Source organism: Canis lupus, chromosome 2 (assembly GCF_011100685.1).
Source record: "Canis lupus familiaris isolate Mischka breed German Shepherd chromosome 2, alternate assembly UU_Cfam_GSD_1.0, whole genome shotgun sequence".
NCBI classification, from domain to species: domain Eukaryota; kingdom Metazoa; phylum Chordata; class Mammalia; order Carnivora; family Canidae; genus Canis; species Canis lupus.
This window is the reverse complement of record NC_049223.1, coordinates 36,012,460-36,030,245: the sequence shown is the minus strand read 5'-3', so window position 1 is coordinate 36,030,245 and position 17,786 is coordinate 36,012,460. Positions and strand designations below refer to the sequence as shown.

The 17,786-nt window shown below is 49.4% G+C and overlaps 1 protein-coding gene across 3 annotated transcripts; it reads right to left on the bottom strand.

Moving 5' to 3' along the window:
* Nucleotides 1-1,566: 1,566 nt before the first annotated feature.
* On the bottom strand, nucleotides 1,567-16,602 carry DELE1 (DAP3 binding cell death enhancer 1). 3 transcript variants are annotated; one of them, XR_005355471.1, is made up of 14 exons: nucleotides 16,440-16,601; nucleotides 15,656-15,770; nucleotides 15,441-15,564; nucleotides 13,242-13,389; nucleotides 11,925-12,086; nucleotides 11,588-11,676; nucleotides 11,390-11,486; nucleotides 7,877-8,019; nucleotides 6,891-7,049; nucleotides 6,704-6,796; nucleotides 3,892-4,057; nucleotides 3,142-3,381; nucleotides 2,864-2,964; nucleotides 2,047-2,158 (listed from the first exon to the last, which is right to left on the bottom strand). XR_005355471.1 is itself a non-coding variant. In XM_038530458.1 (13 exons), the coding sequence occupies exons 1-12, from the start codon at nucleotides 16,468-16,470 to the stop codon at nucleotides 3,143-3,145; spliced, it is 1,566 nt and encodes a 521-aa protein (XP_038386386.1). In that variant the 5' UTR covers nucleotides 16,471-16,601; the 3' UTR covers nucleotides 1,567-2,158; nucleotide 3,142. The 3 variants fall into 3 exon arrangements, 2 of the variants coding, with proteins under 2 accessions (XP_038386386.1, XP_038386387.1); XM_038530458.1 differs by lacking the exon at nucleotides 2,864-2,964 and having other exon boundaries at nucleotides 1,567-2,158; XM_038530459.1 differs by lacking the exons at nucleotides 2,864-2,964; nucleotides 3,142-3,381 and having other exon boundaries at nucleotides 1,567-2,158; nucleotides 16,440-16,602.
* Between the last annotated feature and the right edge of the window lie 1,184 nt (nucleotides 16,603-17,786).

The following is a 17,786-nucleotide window of genomic DNA, read 5'->3' as shown; positions in this document are numbered from 1 at the left end:
TTACTAAGTACCCTACACTGTGTTAGCACTGAAGATACAATGAACAATCAAACAGCCTTGTTCTGACTGCAACATCAGGACTCCCTAGAAACAGTATCTCTGGATAACGAAACTGAGGCAGCAGAGAACTACACAAAAGTCTCACTGCTGAGGGTATGAGGTCCCCAGGCTTGGGTCCGGCAATATCCTAACCCAGGCTGGCCCTCCTGGCAGGGGCCACTTTCCTGCCCTCCCCCTCCTGTTCCCTTTCAGGGCACTGGCAGTGAGTCATTAATAATGGAATTTTAATGGCAAAAGCACAGCAGGGTCTGGGTATGTGGATGGAGCCCATCCCCTGGGGGCTGTGTGGCAACCGCAGTGACTGAACAGCCAAGGATTTTTGGGCCCCTGACAACATCTCTCTCATGACTCTCCCTTTTTTCCTGTCTACGAGGAGAGCTTAAAAATATCCTACCTCCACGTTTGGCACCCCAAATTGAATCAGTACTTAACTTGTAATGACTGAGAAGCATGGAGGGCTGCATCTGTTCATCAACACAGGACACCCCCTGTCCTGGAGCTGTCTGAACTGCTCCTTGCTCCCCAGAAGGAATCAGTAACCAAAATGATAATAGGAAAGAATGAGTCTGGAGAGTTGGGCTCTGCAAGAGGGCAGAAAATGCCATTTTACAGAAGGTGCTCCAGGAAGACTGATCGGCAGTCTGCATGGAGCTGAGCTCTGTGCTCAGCTCAGACTGGTAAACATTGGGTTAACCAAGTTCTTTACTGCAAGACTTCTTTGAACCTTAAAGATGCTGATGTACATTGTGAATCTATAAAAAAGGGATGTCTGGTACAGCATTTCCCAAACTTATTTAACCACAGAATTTTTTTTTTCCTCAGAGAGATTAGTGCATTGTACAGCTTAAAAACCTGAGCTCTAACCAATGTGTGTATGGAGCCCCTACCTGCTAAGTGCTGAGGATACCAGAATACAAAGACAACAAGGTCCCAGATCCCAAGGCGTCATCTGTGGGAGGCAGCTGCATGAGGGGACCAGCATGCGGGTGGGGAGGCCAGTGTGCAGGGCAGCCTGGGAAGGGAGCAGCAGTCAGGGAAGGCACTGGAGCTGGAGGAAGCCAGTGGTGAGAGGAAGATGCTGGAAAAGTATGGCAGGACCCATCAGAGGTTGGGGAGGTGGAGAGGTGGGCAGCAGAGAGGGAACAACCCTCTCCTGCCCAATTCCTCCCACCTTTCAACTAGCCAAGCTAGGTGGTCTTTCCCACTTGAACAGTTACTAGAGGATCTGGTCCTCAGTCCCTCCCCCACCCCCACCCCTTCAACCACATCTATGCTATTGAACTTGGGCTAACATCCAGAAGCCAGGGAACAGCTATGCACAAATTCAGTAATTGGAGTCATTAGCGTTGACTCAGAAATCATTTTTTCCTAAGTCTCTCTCTTGGAGAAGCTTTTAAGATCCTTCAAATTAGTTAATGGAGAGTTTAGAAATGAGGCTGGAGCCTCAGCTTTCAGTTCCCCTGCCCAGCCCCCAGCTCTCCCCAACACACTCAAGGGCAACAGTGATGAGATAATCCGGTATCTATTTTATTAAACTCCCATCCATTTCTAGCATACTCTTTATACTCTTTACAAACAAGGATCTCAAAATCTACACTTTCCTGCTCCAAGCCTCCAGGTGTTCAGTCTCCGTTTCCTTCCTCACATTGGCAGGATGACAGTAACACTTCTATGTAAAGCCACTGTGTGAAATCGTGCAAGGGAGCCCCTGGGCCAGGAATCAGAGGGTCTAGGTCTTCTCCTGGCCTGATGACTCATAAAGCCATGTAACCGTGGCACCACTCTGCCTCCCCAGGCTGAAGTGAGGACCAAGGTCCTTTCTGCAGTGAAAGGCCCCATGTGAGCTCAGTAGGGTAGGAGGGCAGACACCAACACCTTTGGTCTATAGCTGAGAAAACAATGCAGCAGGTCGGGTCACTGCTTCAAGGTGACATGGCCAGGACCTGGGTCTTCACATACTTTCTTCTTCTTTACTGGGGCAGGTGCTTGAAGTTCTTTAGGGAGTTGAGTAGGTAACTGGCCTCTGCTTTGGGATTCAAGTTGTGGTATCTCTCTGAGAACCCACAGACTCCCTTCCTCGGGGCTGAAGTGAGGAGGTCTGAAAAAGTCAAGCAGACACATCAAGCATGTAGGCAAGAAACTCGTTCCTTTCAGATTAAAGGTGAAACTGGAGACGGTCCTGAATCCATGGGGGACGAACAAAAGCAGATGTTGGGACTCATCTTGACAATGGCAAGTGTTCCCTATGTTTTAACCATTCATGGAACTACTCTTGCAGTTTGTGCCACCCCTCTGGATCTGTCTCCCCTTTATCTAATTTCACAAGGCTTTTCTTTGAATGGATTATTTTTAATATCTGTCAAACTACGATGTGCTAGTCACATTTTGCATTATAAATTAAATATCCAACGACTAAGATAGAAAATATTAATTAGGGGTGTGTGGGTGGCTCAGTCAGTTGAGAGTCTGCCTTCGGCTTGTCATGATCCTGGGGTCCTAGGATCGAGCCCCATGTGGGGCTCTCTGCTCAGTGGGGAGTCTGCTTCTCCTTCTCCCTCTGTTACTCCTCCCCTTGTTTGTGCTCTCTTGCTCACTCTCTCAAATAAATGAGTAAAATTGAAAAAAAAAAAAAGAAAATATTAATTGGTGTAGCTAAAATCCTCTTGTGAACCACCAGGGCACACACGTCAGTTGGTGGCAAAAACTGAAGTAGTCTGAGCCTGAGGAAACTGAGACATGGGAGGGAATAGGTAAGGGGTTTACTCAAGGTCATAGGCCAAAGTGAGGACCAGGGTCTCTGGACCTTTCAGGAGAGTTTTTCACAGGTCACTGAATGAATCCCTTCTGTGCACAGAACCAGGAATCACTGTGAATGTTTCCACTGCTCATCTGGGAGGCGACCAACTGGGGGAAAGGTCAAAGTCATTTATTAGCCATGCACTTGAGAACCTCAGTGTCCACTGGCATTTCCACCTTGGAAAGGGTCACTGACACCTATTTTTGTTACCATCCACCCTCTCCACTCTCCCCCTTGCCCCCAAACACCAGTGGGAGACACCAGTGACCCATATCCGACCTCACCTTAGCCAAAACCAAGGCTGACGAGACTCCTTTCCAAGGGGTAGTTGTGTTGGGGGAGGGCCCTGCTGGGGGCCCCAGGGCTGGCTCCAAGATGCCTACTTTTCCAGTGGAGGCCAAGGTTCCCTGTGCTCGAGGCGTGTGGGAGGCGAGAGGCTCCTGCCAGTAGCGTATTGAGGCTGAGGAGGGAGGGGCTGGAGAAGGACTTCAATCCTGTAACTGCCGGGTCGCTGGGCCCCAGGGCTGTGAGAAGCGAGAGCAACTCTGACACACAGTGTTGGTTCCTACTTTGGAGCAAGTACTTCTTAAAGGACCTAGCTGCCTCTGGAATTGTCAATCCAGGCCAGCCCAACCAACTCATGAGTGAGCAGGGCTTGTAGAGCCCTCAGAGGGCAACTCAGGGCAAGGAGGCAGTCTTGTGATACTGTCTCTCCTGAAAAATCATCAGAGTAGCTACCACTTCTTCAATACCTGCTGGGTGCCAGGTTGGGTTGTGCTAAGCCCTCAAGAGTCCTCTCAATTAATCCTTACCTCCAGGTAAGGCACCAGGACCACCTTCACTTTCAGAAGTGAAGAACCTAAGACACGGAGTCCAAGCTCAGAGGCAGAGGGGTTAAAACTCAGGTGCATCTGACTAAAAAAAGTGTGCTCTTCCCCATCATGGAGGCAGGAAATGCCAAGTGGACCAAGGGCTACTGCCACCCCTTTCTCCATCGCAGGGCACTCTGCTCAGGGGAGGGAAGCCACACTTACCTTTAGCGGCTGCCTCCGTGGAGAAGAGGGTCTGCAACCTCTCGCGGGCAGGTTCATTGCCCAGGGCCGCTGACTGCTGGTAACATCTCACAGCCTCTCCCAGATTCCTCTGCACACCAAGGCCCTTCTCATAGCAAATCCCCAAGTGGTACCTGCTCTGGGAGTCCTAAAGGGGAAGTGACAGACAGACAGGCACGCAGGCAGGGGTGAAGAACTGAAATGCTAAGGTGGGAGGATGGTGGCACAGTCAGGCATGCCGGGGCTTCATCCGGCAGGTTCAAGGCCCAGCTCTGACCCTCCCTGTCCCAAGGGAGCTTAAGGACGAAAAGCCAGAGGCCCACATTTTCCCAACACAGACGAGACGGAGATCCTTCTGCCCAGGGAGATTCGAGCCAGAGCTGCCTAGGCAGCTTCTGTCACTGAGGCCGGCACTGAAGGCAAGCATAAGTGACGGCCACAGGGAGCAACCAGCCCACCTATGGGGAACCTGGGGGTCAGGCTCCTACTTAAGGTGGAAGAGTCCCAGGGTCAAGAGCAGAGGCTCGGCTTCCCAAAGGCATGCCCTGCATGCTTTTCTGAATCTCTGCTGAGTCGCTGCTGCAACACATACGTTACAGAGAATGTTCCTCCTTTGGAAGTTTAAAAGGCTCTAGATCCTCTCTCCTTTGAGAACGAAAAGCCAGTAGCAGGGAGGGCTTCGGAGCACAACCTGGAGAGCCAGCCAGCCTGGGTTCCAATTGTGGCTCTACCACCTGCTGTGGTGGAACCTCAGACATTATTCTATGCCTCCATGCCTTGGTTTCCTCATCCATAAAGTGGGAAATAATAATAGTACCTACCTTACTGCATTATTATGAGAATTACATGTTAATACATGAAAAGTGCTTAGATTATTGTGATTAGGGGGACGCCTGGTCCCTCAACCACTGACTCAGTGGTTGAGCATCTGCCTTTGGCTCAGGACATGATCCTAGAGTCCCAGGATCGAGTCCCACATCAGGCTCCCTGCATGGAACCTGCTTCTCCCTCTGCCTGTGTCTCTGCCTCTCTCATGAATAAATAAAATCGTAAAAAAAAATTACTGTGATTATTTTCACACTTTCAGTTGCCTACATCATTAATCTCTCCCTCTTTGGTGGAATAGTATCATTATATTGAAGCCCCCAAGTTTAAATTTTATTTTATTTTAAGATTTTACTTATTTATTCTTGAGACAACCACTGAGCCACCCAGGTGCCCCTCAAGCCCCCAATTTTAAAAAAGCAAAATACTCTGTTGATTCCCAACCATGGTCCCATTTCTCTTCTACCTTCTAGCATCAAAGTTCTGGACAGAGTTTCTGTAACAGGCATGCCTAAGTCTACATAATAAATATGGTGGACTCATGGCCATAGACCAGCTTAGCATATAGTACTGAATACTCCTAAGGCCAAAACACCCACCCTGCAACACTGCTCAGTACAAACCTACAAAGACACAACTCCTATTAGAATGGGTGTGAGGACTGTGCCCAACACAGCATTACTTAGCATCCCTTTGTGCACTTCTCCTTCTAGCATGCTGGGTGACTAAAGCAGGCCAAAGTACCCCCAGGCTTGTCCAGCACACAAAGAAGGCAAAGCACCTTCAGCCTGAGGAAGGCTCTGGGGATCTAACAGTGACATTGAGCATCTTGGCTATTTGCATTTCTTTGGAGAAAGGTCTATTCAAGTCCTTTGCCCATATTAAATAGAGTTATTTCCTTTTTTTGTTACTAAGTTGTCAAGGAAGGCAGGCATAGAGGCAGTACTGGCCAGTGACACTGGTCCCCTTCAGATGGCAATGACAGATAACAGAGTAAAAATAAGAAAGTATTCTGATGCCTAAGAGTACACTGCAGCTATCATTGTGTTGGCCAGAAAACACAGAGAACAGCAGCAGCCCCTATGAAGGGCAATTCTAGTACATGCACATGGTTTGCTTTCATCCAATCCTTCCAGATGGAACAGCAAAAAACAAAAAAACAAAACAAAACAAAAAACCAAACAAACCCAAAAAACAAAAAAATCACAGTCAAGGACACTTGAGGAATATAGCAAACCAGAGACATCTTTGGTGATTCACACTGGGGTAAAGCTCTGAGATGTCCTGCATTAAAGACACCTGTGTAACTCAGTATTCCCTAACCCCTCTGGACATGTTTTTCCTGCTATTACTTATAAACACTCCATGGAACTAATACAGTGGAGAACAGACTCTGGGTCTTGCAGGCTGGATGCCAATGCCCCCAGACACCTACCCCACCCCCTAAAACTGCTCAGCGTCTTCCAATTTCCCTGAATTGCACCACTCGTGATGATGTACCTGCCCTGTGCACAGCTTACCAAGTGCTTGCACATTGTGACCTCAGATTTTGATCCTCACAACTGCCACCCTGTGAGGCAGTAGGCAAGCGAGGCATTCAGGACTACCCTGATTTTTGAGATAAGGAAAACAGGGAAACAAGATGCTACCAGCCAGGAGTGTGCTGGTAAATGTAATGACTGGCTTTCCAGGGAAATGAGCCCGGCTTTGTAGCATTTAGTAATTTCTGCCATGCAAACCTCCTCCCATAAGCTGATTTTAAGCCACCAACCCCTCTTTGCAGACTGGTGTAAGCCAGCTCCACCACACCCACTAGACCTGCCCAGGGGTCACAGTAAGTCAGTGACAGTTAAGACTCGAAGCTGGCCCAGTGTTCCTCCTGTGCACAGTGGAGCTTGGCACCAGTTCCCAAATCCCCTCCTTCATCAGACTCGCTCCCCAACAAGCCCTGATGCTGGAGAGCGCATACCCCATTGTTGGCTGCAAGCCAAAAGTATTTCACAGCTCTCTGCTCATCCAGGTGTGGCTCCTTGGTGAAAAGCACACCGAGGAAGGCTTGAGCCTGTGGGTAAGTCAAGAAAGGAGAAAGGTTATCTTGGTCACTCCAGGCCTTACATGCTCCAAGGGCTCAGGAGAGACCCCCCTCAGGCACTCACCTCTCTCAAGCCTGAGTCTGCAGCCTGCTTCAGCATAGATACTGCCCTCTGCTGCTCAGGACCCCACTCGGAGGCTGGGCCTTGCAGCAGGCACCTGGCATAGCGGTACTGAGCCAGGCTGTGGCCCTGGCTGGCAGCCAGCTGGTAAGAAAGGACTGCCTGGGATAAAAGGAGGGACACCCAGTCAACTGGTACCTCTGCAAGCCAGCTTTCCCTCTGAGTGAAATTTGTAAAAACTGTTCTAATTAAATAGTACATAATCAATACAGATTAGTCAGAAAATACAGATAAGCCAAAATTTCAAAATACAGATAAACTGAAAATAGAAACACAAAATCCCAAGAAATTCTGCCTCCTAAAGATCATTCTCTGTTCACCTTTTCATTTACAGCTTTGCAAATTTCTTCCCACATACGCAGGTATTTATACATACACACATACACTCACACACACACACACACATATATAATGTGAGTATAGGGAGAAAGAAACAGAGAGAACAACAGTCACAATTTTCTAACCTATTTTTTCACTTAACAATATACCAGGAATGTCTTTCCCTGCCAGTAAATATAGATCTACTGCCTCATTTTTAAGGCCCACATAGATATTATTAATCAATTCACAACTGAAGGAACTTCAAATTGTTTTCCTTTTTTTCTTTTGCCATCATATACAATTCTAAGAAATAGATTCTTGTATATAACATCTTTGCGTAGTCATCCTACTTTTTTAGGATGAATTAATCCATTCATCAACATAAGATTCTAGGTCCTGAGGATATGGCTGCAAAGAAAAAAGACAAAGTCTGTGGCCTCCTTTTGAATCTAGTTTCCTAGAAGTTAGGAGCTTGTTATTTTTCTCTCATGGCTGAGAGAGAGAAGCTGAACTCCCTCCAAGGTGGGCCCACTGCTCATTTCTGGAGGTCAGCTCTGGGCAGTGCAGCTCTAGGGGGCAGGCCTGGGGCCAGGGAGAAGGTGCAGTACCTTGCCGAGGTTCCTGGGAGTGCCCCTGCCATGCTCGTGACACAAGCCCACGTTGTACTGTGCTTTGCTGTAGCCATGGTCTGCTGCTTTCTGGAAGTAAGAAAAGGCTGCCGTGTAGTCCCCACTCCTCACGTTCTCTGTCCCTGCAGAAAGCACAGGGCAGAAACCCAGCTTCTTCCGTGAACTTCCCCACATCCTTGGCCACATACTCACAGGCTGCTTCCTTGCTTTTTGGAGCTAGACACTTTGCATGTTTCCATCCTCCCAATATTTCACTGGTTTGCCAGAGACAGCAGTGGGGTCTGCCCTCTTATACAACATCCTCCTCTTGGTGACAGCATCCCAATTTCCCTCTGGCAGCAGCCCTTCCCCACCACCCCATGTTGGCAATCAATGTGCTGGGCTCTTCCCAACCACTAAGTCCCTCTCTCAGAAAACTGAATCTCAATCTGGTTGAGGCATGAGAAAAAACAGTTTTTGCAGGTTTATTCTGACAGCAGCACTCTGAAGACCCTGTCCCTAAGTTACTACCCCCAGGGATCCCTGGGTGGCTGGGATCCCTGGGTGGCTGGGATCCCTGGGTGGCGTAGCGGTTTGGCGCCTGCCTTTGGCCCAGGGTGCGATCCCGGAGACCCGGGATCGAGTCCCACGTCGGGCTCCCGGTGCATGGAGCCTGCTTCTCCCTCTGCCTGTGTCTCTGCCTCTCTCTCTCTCTCTCTGTGTGACTATCATAAATAAATTAAAAAAAAAAAAAAAAAAAAAAAAAGTTACTACCCCCAGGATCCCAGGAACTTCCCTGACTTCTGTCCTTTCTGAGACTTGGGATGTCAATAGATCCCAATGGAGTCCTTCTGTGCCTAAGTTAGCCAGACTGGGGGGGCATCTGGGTGGCTCAGCCCATTAAGTGTCTGCCTTAGGCTCAGGTCATGATCCTGGGACTGAGCTCCCTCCTCAGCAGGAACTCTGCTTCTCCCTCTGCCTCTCACCTGACTCATGCTCTCTCTCTGTCTCTCAAATAAATAAATAAGATCTTTAAAAAAAATAAAAAATAAAAAAGCTAGCCAGAGTGGGTTTAGGCTGCCTGTAACCAACTAAATATAACTGGTAACAACTGATACTGTTAATCCTGCTTTAGGAGGAAATCGTGAGAGAGAATGTGAGACAACTGTGACCTGAACTTAGGTGTGTCCGACAGCAAAGCCCATGTTCATTTTATCATCCAAACGATCAAGCAGACAAAAAAACAGGGAAGGGGCTGGGCACAGGTGAGTCCCAATTCAAACCTTTGCTCAAGCTGTCTCTCCTGCCCAGGGTATCTTTCTGCCTCCACTATCAGGCCTTCCCAGCCTATTTCGCCTCTGGAACCTTCAGACCACACTCAGACTTTATACATTCTCTAGGCATTTACTTAATATACAAGCCTTTTTCTATGAACTAAACTGTTTCCAGAGTACAAGCCCTGTCTCCTCAATTAGACTGCAAAATCCTGGAGGCAGAAGCAGAAAAAGAATGTAGAAGAAATAACTTTGCATAGGGTGAAAGCTCTATACAAATGCAAAATATGATTATGGCTTATGCTCCCTTTGTGTTCAGCCACACTGCTTAGCATTGCTGAATAAATGAATATATGAATGAAGGAATGGGCAAGAAAATTCTCAGAAGAGACTGTCTGCCCATCAAAATCACAAAAAGCTAATGAGGCCGAAGCCAGGTTCCATTCAGCCCATAGTGAATTAAAGTCACCTCCCTGCTGCCTGAAAATTCACTGTCCAGGATTCAGAAAGAGCCCTCTGTCCTTGAGAAGACCCAAGAGGACGAAGGAACCCACCCTGTCCCCATTCCCCAGCCGGGCTCCCTCATCCATCTCTCTTCTCTGTCTCCTCTGCCTCGAACCTAAACCAGGTCACCATGAGGCTTTACTATGCTATCAGTAACAGCTCCAACCCAGTCTCCCCCCGTTTCCTCTGGCATCCATACAACTGCCAGAGAAATGTGAAAAAGTAACTCAGATCATGTAACAGCTCCCCCTGCTCCAGTGTAAAACCCTCCACTGACATCTTATCTCACCTAGGAAATCCATTCCTCCTTGGCTCAGAAGGCATTGCCTGATCTGGCCCCTCCCTGCTTCTCTGACTTCTTTTTCTAATATTCTGGTCATCTCTAAGCTCCAGCCACACTCACCTTTCTTTTGTTCCTTTAACAAGCAAAACTGAATCCTGCCTCAGGACCTTTGTACTTGCTGTTCCTGCTGTTTGGAAAGCTCTTTCTCTAGATGGAAACAAGACTGGCTTGGTGTGTCAGTCAAGTCTCAGAACAAAGTTCTTCCCATCAGTAAGGACTTCCAAATCCAAAGTCGCTCCTTCCCCAGGTCACAGACACATCCCCTATTGATTTTTCTCTATGACATTTACCACCATCTGAAATTCTCTTTGCTTGCCAATGTATTGTTTTTCTTCCTCTCCCAATTCACCTGTCAGCTCCATGATGGTAAGGATTCTATCTTAGGAATCACTGTATCCCTGACACCTAAAATAGGGCCTAGCAAAAGAAATGAATCCCAGCTTCTCACCCCTCTGCCCATTATCTGAGTCACCACGTTAAAAGGCATGGCCCTTAAGCCAAGCCACTGTGCAGAACAAGACAAATGGTGGAGGGGCACCTGGAGTCTCCAGATGTGAGTAAGAGGTTCCTGCTTGTACACTTGGGGGCTTGCTCCAAATCTCAGGAGCCTATTCTTGCCTAAATGTGTCAGAAAATTCAAGGTATCCTCCAAGATTTTCTCTTCTCCTTCTTACACAGTGACAGAATTTCCAGGTAAGGGCACCTGGGTGGTTCAGCGGTTGAGCATCTGCCTTCAGCTCAGGTCCTGATCCTGGGATCCTGGGATCGAGTCCCACATCAGGCTCCCTGCAGGGAGCCTGCTTCTCCCTCTGCCTGTGTCTCTGCCTCTGTGTGTCTCTCATGAATAAATAAAATCTTAAAAAAAAAAAAAAAAAAGAAGAAGAAGAAGAATTTCCAGGTAAGCCCATGGTCATTCAGCTAAAGGCTACATTTCCTAGTCTCTGCAAGTAAGTGAAGCCATAAGCCTACATTCTGGACCTTGAGATGGAAGCCAGTTTTAAGAATGGCAGAATCAGGATCCCTGGGTGGCGCAGTGGTTTAGCGCCTGCCTTTGGCCCAGGGCGCGATCCTGGAGACCCGGGATCGAATCCCACGTCGGGCTCCCGGTGCATGGAGCCTGCTTCTCCCTCTGCCTATGTCTCTGCCTCTCTCTCTGTGTGTGTGTGACTATCATAAATAAAATTTAAAAAAAAAAAAAAAAAAGAATGGCAGAATCATGAGGATGGGTCCCCTGACACACTGTGCCACCATGCCACCACTTGGTTTACCTACCTGGGAGAAAATAAACTCTCTCTTGTTTAAACTACTCCCTACCCTAATTCTGTTTGACTAGCCCCATACCCCTTCCACTTTTCCTATCTGCCTGCCTTGATGCAGGGTCCACCCAGTTACCCAGGAAGTTGAAAGCAATGGAAACAGTGAGCTGGAAGAGCTGCTGAATGGAAGTCACAGCCTCCTCAAGGGAAACAGTTTTTGATTTATCTTGTTCCTGAGGAAGAAATATAAAGATTCATCATGGGACTGTTCATTGGAACTGCCACCTGCCCAGGGGAATATTATGAGGATCCGGAGGCCAAATCTGAACAATACCTGCTTTTCTCCAGTGGGCTGAGGCTGGGCTGGCTTTTCCCTGGATCTGAAGCTACTACTGGTGTGCAGGAAGCTGAGATCACTGGGATCTGCAAGGAAAATGGGTGACACCCAGTCAGGGCAAGGAGAAAGAATGTGGTTTCTCCTTTTCTCCCACCATCCCAGTCTCACTAGCCCCTCCAGCAGCACCACTGCCAGGAAACAAAATCATTCCCCAGAAAGCAGGGGCCCTGCAATAATGACAATTACCTTATCCAGAATACATAGCAACAAATGTCCATCTGTCCAATTACCCACCCCCTCTACCTTTTGCTGATTCTAGAAGGTAGAAACATACCTTCCTCAATGGGATCCTGAAGACTGGATGCCCTCAGAGAGCTGGGTGAAGAGAGGTTCTCGGGCTGAGTGGAGGGTTCTTCCTGGCCCAGCCTGGGTTCCCTGAGACCAGTATGCCTGGGAGCTGGGCCAGCAGGGCTGGGGAGGATGTGCCTCCGAAGTGCTGGAAAGACCCAGTAAGAGCAATCACATCAGAAGAGGGATCAGCTCGGTCTTTTCAGGCTTTACTGAGTGTTCCCTGAGATTTGGGGGAAGACTGTGGACTCTCCTGACACCTCCTTCACACACCTCCACCTCCCTTCTCCATTTCCTTTGCCACTTCCCTCTGTAGGGGTCAAGAGGGGCCCACACTTATGTGGATCTCCTGCCCTAGGTATAAATCATTCCTCTGCCTGAATTCTTCCAATGGTAAGGAGGCATTTATCTTATTCATCATTATAGCCCCAGTACCTGGCACTTTGTTTGATGATAGTATCAATCACGATTATAATCTTAAGAACAGGGATGCCTGGGTGGCTCGATGGTTGAGCGTCTGCCTTTGGCTCAGGGTGTGGTCCTGGAGTCCCGGGATCAAGTCCCACATCAGGCTCCTCATATGGAGCTTGCTTCTCCTTCCTCCCTGTGCCTCTCTCTCTGCCTCTCTGTCTCTCACAAATAAATAAATAAAATATTTAAAAAATAATAATAATAATCGTAAGAACAAGAACTGAAACTAATACTTACTGGGTACTTACTATGTGCCAGGCACTATTCTAACTCTTTGGCATGTATTAACTCCTTTACTTCTCCCCAAAACCTACGAGGTAGGTTTTATTATTATCCCATTTTATAGATGATGAAACTGAGGCACAATTAAGTTAAAAGTGACTTCTTCATGGACACAAGACTAGTATGCAACAGCTTTGGGGCTTGAACCCTGACACTAGTTCTAGGGCCTTAACCACTAGGCAGTACTGCCTGGGTACCATGGTACATAATAGCTATTCAATGAAGATTCATTTATTAATGAATGACTAGCCAGAGAATGCCCCAACTGGCTGAGTGGTAAGCAGGAAGCCACACCCAGGATCTAAAGTGGCCTGGATCCCTGCGGGGCTCCCTCCATGGGAGGTGAGGGGAGGACATGGGAGGACACTGAAGGGCAGGTGTGGCCCACACCCTGGGTGGATAGAACTTCCTCACATTCTCCTTCCTCTGACTTCAGATAGGAAAGGCAAGGAGCTGCTGATGGCTCTTTTCCTGAGGTGTGTCCAGAGATGCTTCCTGGCCCAGAGAAACTCTCAGCCTATCCCTCCTGTCCCTGGGACTAAGAACTCACAGGAGCACGGATGCCACAAGGGAGATGAAAGGAAATGGTCCAGGGGACTGTGCCAAGAGCCACGCTCCACTTGCTGAGGTCCTGCTGGTAGGGATGACTGGAAGTGGATCTGCCTTGCCAGCTGCAGGGCCAGCACGGCCAGGGTGCCCTGGGAAAGACAGCACGTCAGGGCCCGGCTTTGCACTCATCACCTCCTCCAGCCTCATCCTGCAGCTCACACATCACTTCCTCGAGAAACCTTTCCAGACTCCTGGCTGAGGCCAACTCATACTCTCCCAGTGCCCACACTTCCCCTGTAGAGCCCTGGTCACCCTGGTACTTAAATCATCACCTCAACAATTATTTAGCTAAGGTCTGTCTCTCCTGTTAGTCTCTAAGCACTACGAGGGTAGGAATCATGTCTGCTTTGCTCATCAATGTATCCCCGGAGCCTAGAAGAATACTAAGATAAAGAACTAATATATACATGCATGTATTTATTAAATGCATAATGAGTTAGTGAATAAATAAAGTCTAAGCAGGCAAGAAATAACGTGGTAAGCTGGGGCTTGGCCACAAATGCAGTGACAGGTTACAGGTCCCCATCAGGTTCAGTCTCTTTCTCTAGCCTGGAGTACAACTCTTCCCTTCCCTCTGCCCAAGCCACCCCACTACAGACACATTCACAGGTACAGACTTGCTGAAGGTGTCTCTTCTCTGACAGGTCTGTGGAAGACCTAAGCTAGCTCCTAGCCCAGTGAGTGTTTGCTTTTCTCTGTCCCTTCCTGTACACACCCAGTACGTATTTATCACAATAGGCTTTGGGTACGCTGGTAAAGAAGTTACAGTCTCTGTCCTCATGCAGTTTACATTTTCACTGAGGGAGAAAGACAAAATTCGAGTACACAGAGAAATAAGCACAATAACTTTATGATAAATGCCAAAAAAGAAACAAACCAGGAGTTTACACAAAGCATAAGGGGGAGGTCTGACAAAATAGGGCATCAAGGAAAGCCTCTCTGTAGGGGTGATGGGTGAGCTGAAGCCAGAAGGAAGGGAAGGTGCCAGCATGTAATAACAGGGACATGTATCCATGGCAGTGGGGACAGCTTGTACTCAGGACCTTTCACAAAGGCAGTGAGGGACAGCATTAAGACCCCTGGATTCCAGGTCCAGTTTCTAGAAGGACTCTCTGTGGAATTGCTTTAGGGCTCCAATCTTTGACAAATTGGGAAAATGCTCTGCTCTCCAAGGTACGTTATGCCCCTAGTCCGCAGCTCCACAGAGAGAAGTGGCCCTGCCATGGAGACTCCAGGCTCCATTCTATTGATGACACCAATATACAGATGAGTCAACTGATGCTCAGGGAAGTCAAGTCACCTGTCCAAAGTACACAGCATGGAAGTGATAGGGAAGACACGTGACAGAAGCAGAGGCACATGTGCAGAGCCTGCATGGCAGAGATTCTGCCTTGTTGGACCTAGTGTGCGCTACTGAGCACTGACTTTATAGATCAGGGTCAACAAATATTTTTTGAGCAACTAATCATGGACCAGGATCTGTCCTGTGCACACCCAAATACTTATTACAACAGGTGCTGGGTACACTGGCAAAGACAAGTTACAGCCTCTGTCCTCATGGAGTTTACATCTTCATTGAGGGAGAAAGAATTTGAGTGCACAGAGAAATAAGCAATAAGCTGTAGAGCACAGAAGCTAAGAGCATGAGCTCCTGAAGAAATATGGCTTCCCTACTTCATAGCTTATGACCTTAAGCATGTTACCTAAAGTTTCAGAACCTGACTTCCTTTATCTATAAAATGGAGATTATATTTCCCTTCCAAGATAATTTCTAAGGATTAAATATGGTAATGCATACATAATACTTGCATTAATACATAAGAAGTTAGCTAATTAGTATTATTCATTGTAAGCTTCATCAAGGCAAAAATCATATCTATCGTATTCTCCACTGTGTCACTAGCACCTAAGAAAAATGCCTGGCTCAGAGGTATTAAAAAAATGTTTATTGGAAAAAGGAGGAATAGGGCAGGGGGATGGGAAGCAGCAATACTTCCCCAAATAGGCTCCAATGCCATGGGTTAATCAAATTTTGAGTGTGGGGACAATGATGCCCTAGCTCTTGTTTCTAGGCTCTATTCCCATGCAGGATCATTCTCATCCACACAGAAGGTCAAGTACAGAGCCAGGGAAGGCTTACCCATGATAGGGCATCCCACAAGGAGTTTGAGGAAACACGGGTAGATATCCACTGGAAAGCATCCTTCCATCCATGGGACCTTGGGCCCCTGTTTGTGCCTGGGCCTGGGCCATGGTGGCCTGCCCTAGATAAAGCAAGAAAGGTTATCAACTTCTATCCCAAGTGAGAGGAGGAGACCAGAGGAAGAGATGGGTGACAGAATGGAAGTATCTCACCTGTCAAAGCTGGTCACAGGGACCAGCAGGTTGGACGAGGCAGTCTGAAACCCATCTGGGTTGGTGGACTTGGGCGTTACCCCGCGGAGGCCAGGTCCCAGCAGTCGGGGAAGAACTGTGTAGAACAACAAAGATCAATCACCTCGACATACACAGAAATGAGGCAATGGTGGCCCCACCGATCTTCCCTCTGCTGCTTGACAGAGCCCCATCCCAGGAACCCAGGAATCACTGGCATCTCCCTCTGCAGTTCTTAAACAGGCACATACGTGGGACTCTTGCTTAGTACAGTTTCTGAAGTGCCATCCTGAACCAATAAACCAGGATCACTCAGGGCATATTTTGAAGATGCTCCCCAGGTGTTCTGATGTCCTCCCAGTGCTGACAATTACTGTTACAACAGAATTACCAGACATTCACACACAAACTCCCTCCACGTTTGAAGCTCCCCGTCCCCAGATCCCGCCCCTTCCCACCGCCCCCCCCTCCACTGGCCCCGCCTCATCTTTCGTAGACGCTGAGCTCCAGCTATCCGACTCCTCCCCCTTCCAATAGCCCCGCCCATCTCCGGGACTCTAAGCTCCACCCTCTTCCCCTGAGCCCCACCCACACCTCGAACTCCCGCGGCGCCTGACGGGCGGGTGCAGCCCCGCCCCCCCTAGGCCCCGCCTTCCCTCGCCTCCAGCCCCGCCCGCTAACGCTTGGGCTGCGTCCTCTGGCCGGGCCTCTTCCTCCCGTTCGAAGTCTCAGCTGCCTAACGACCCGCGGCTCTGGCGCCCCTTACCTCGGCCCAGGAGTCCCGGGAGGCGCCACATGTCGCCAACGGCATAGGGAACTCGCAGTCCGGAGGCCGAGCCCAGACCCCGGGGCGGCGGCTCGACGGGCCGCTGCGGCACCCTCCGCGGGGCCGCGGACTGAGGAGGCGCTCGGCCGGCCAATTAGAAAGGAGAGCGGCCGGAAGGCGCGCGCCGCGCTGCAGGAAGTGGGGGTGCGGGCGCCTTTGGGGCCGGCGAGGGCGGGGACGTGGGCCCCACCTCCCCGTGGCCGAGGGGCCGCCCGCCCGGAGGGGAGAGCGCGCGGCGGCGGGAGGTCGCGGGAGGTCGCAGGTGGCGAAGCCGGGCCGCGTCAGGAAAGGGACTGCGGGGACGCAGGGCTAGGGCGGCCTCGGAGCAGAGGACGACTTTGCAAACGCCGTGGAAACGCGAACGGGGAACCCTGTTCCCCAGCCCCGCCACGGGACGAGGCGGTGGAGGCCGGGGCCGGCGGGGGAGGAGAGGAGCGCGAGCGTCCGACGGGAAGCCGGGAGTCCCAGCCGCCCCGGCCCCGGCCCCCGCCCCGGCCCCGGCCCCGGCCCAGACCGACGGGGTGGGGTGAGCGATGGAAAGGCAGCAGCGTTCTGCCTCCGGGCCTCCGGGCCTCCGGGCTTCCGGCTCTGGCTCAGCGTTGTGTCGCCGTATATGCTCCTCATATATGCTCCTCACGACCCCTTCCTTCCCCTCTCTGGGCCTCGGCCTGTGCCTTGATAAGGATCTGATGGAAGGATTTCCACTAGTCTTTCCTGCCTTGACAGAAACAACCTGAGTTGCTTTCGGAATACCTAAGAGGAGACTCCCTCCCCACCCACACGTACACCGTTAGAGTCCTCATCCTCAGACCCACCCGGTGTTATCTGTGCATTTTGTGTGGAAGAGAAAGGTTCTTCTTTCACCACACTAGAAGCTATAAAATAAAGGAACTCATTCAAATGTAGGATGCTTATACTTCCACTGTCCTCTTTTCCCCCAGATACGTGACTTTTGGTTGGGTGGAAGGCTACACCTGCGGAAACAGTTTGCTGGGATCACCTATTTTTAGACCCTGGCATGTGATAGGAAGTTGTATTTGTTCAACACTACTTGAGCCATATGGCAGCCTCCATCCTAGAATCTGAGATGACAGATGAGTAAAGAACATTTGTAGCCTCGACGAACACACGGTCCAGTGTTTTAAGAAGGGCCTCTGGTGTTCCACAAATGGCTTGAATCGGAGCTTTCTTACTTCCTAGCTATGTGTTCTAGGGCAATTTACTTAAGCACTTTAAGCCTCAGGTTCTTTATAAGATAGGCAGAATACCTTATGAAATTGTTGAGGA

What these genes read in the sequence shown, in the direction of transcription:
- DELE1 (XM_038530458.1), bottom strand. Translation starts at nt 16,470, where the DNA reads ATGTGGCGCCTCCCGGGACTCCTGGGCCGAG. An exon ending in GGCTTGCAGCCAACAATGGG is followed by an intron (nt 4,058 to 6,703) that starts GTATGCGCTCTC and finishes CTTCCCCTTTAG; the next exon opens with GACTCCCAGAGCAGGTACCA. An exon ending in CACGGAGGCAGCCGCTAAAG is followed by an intron (nt 3,382 to 3,891) that starts GTAAGTGTGGCT and finishes CGCTTCTCACAG; the next exon opens with CCCTGGGGCCCAGCGACCCG.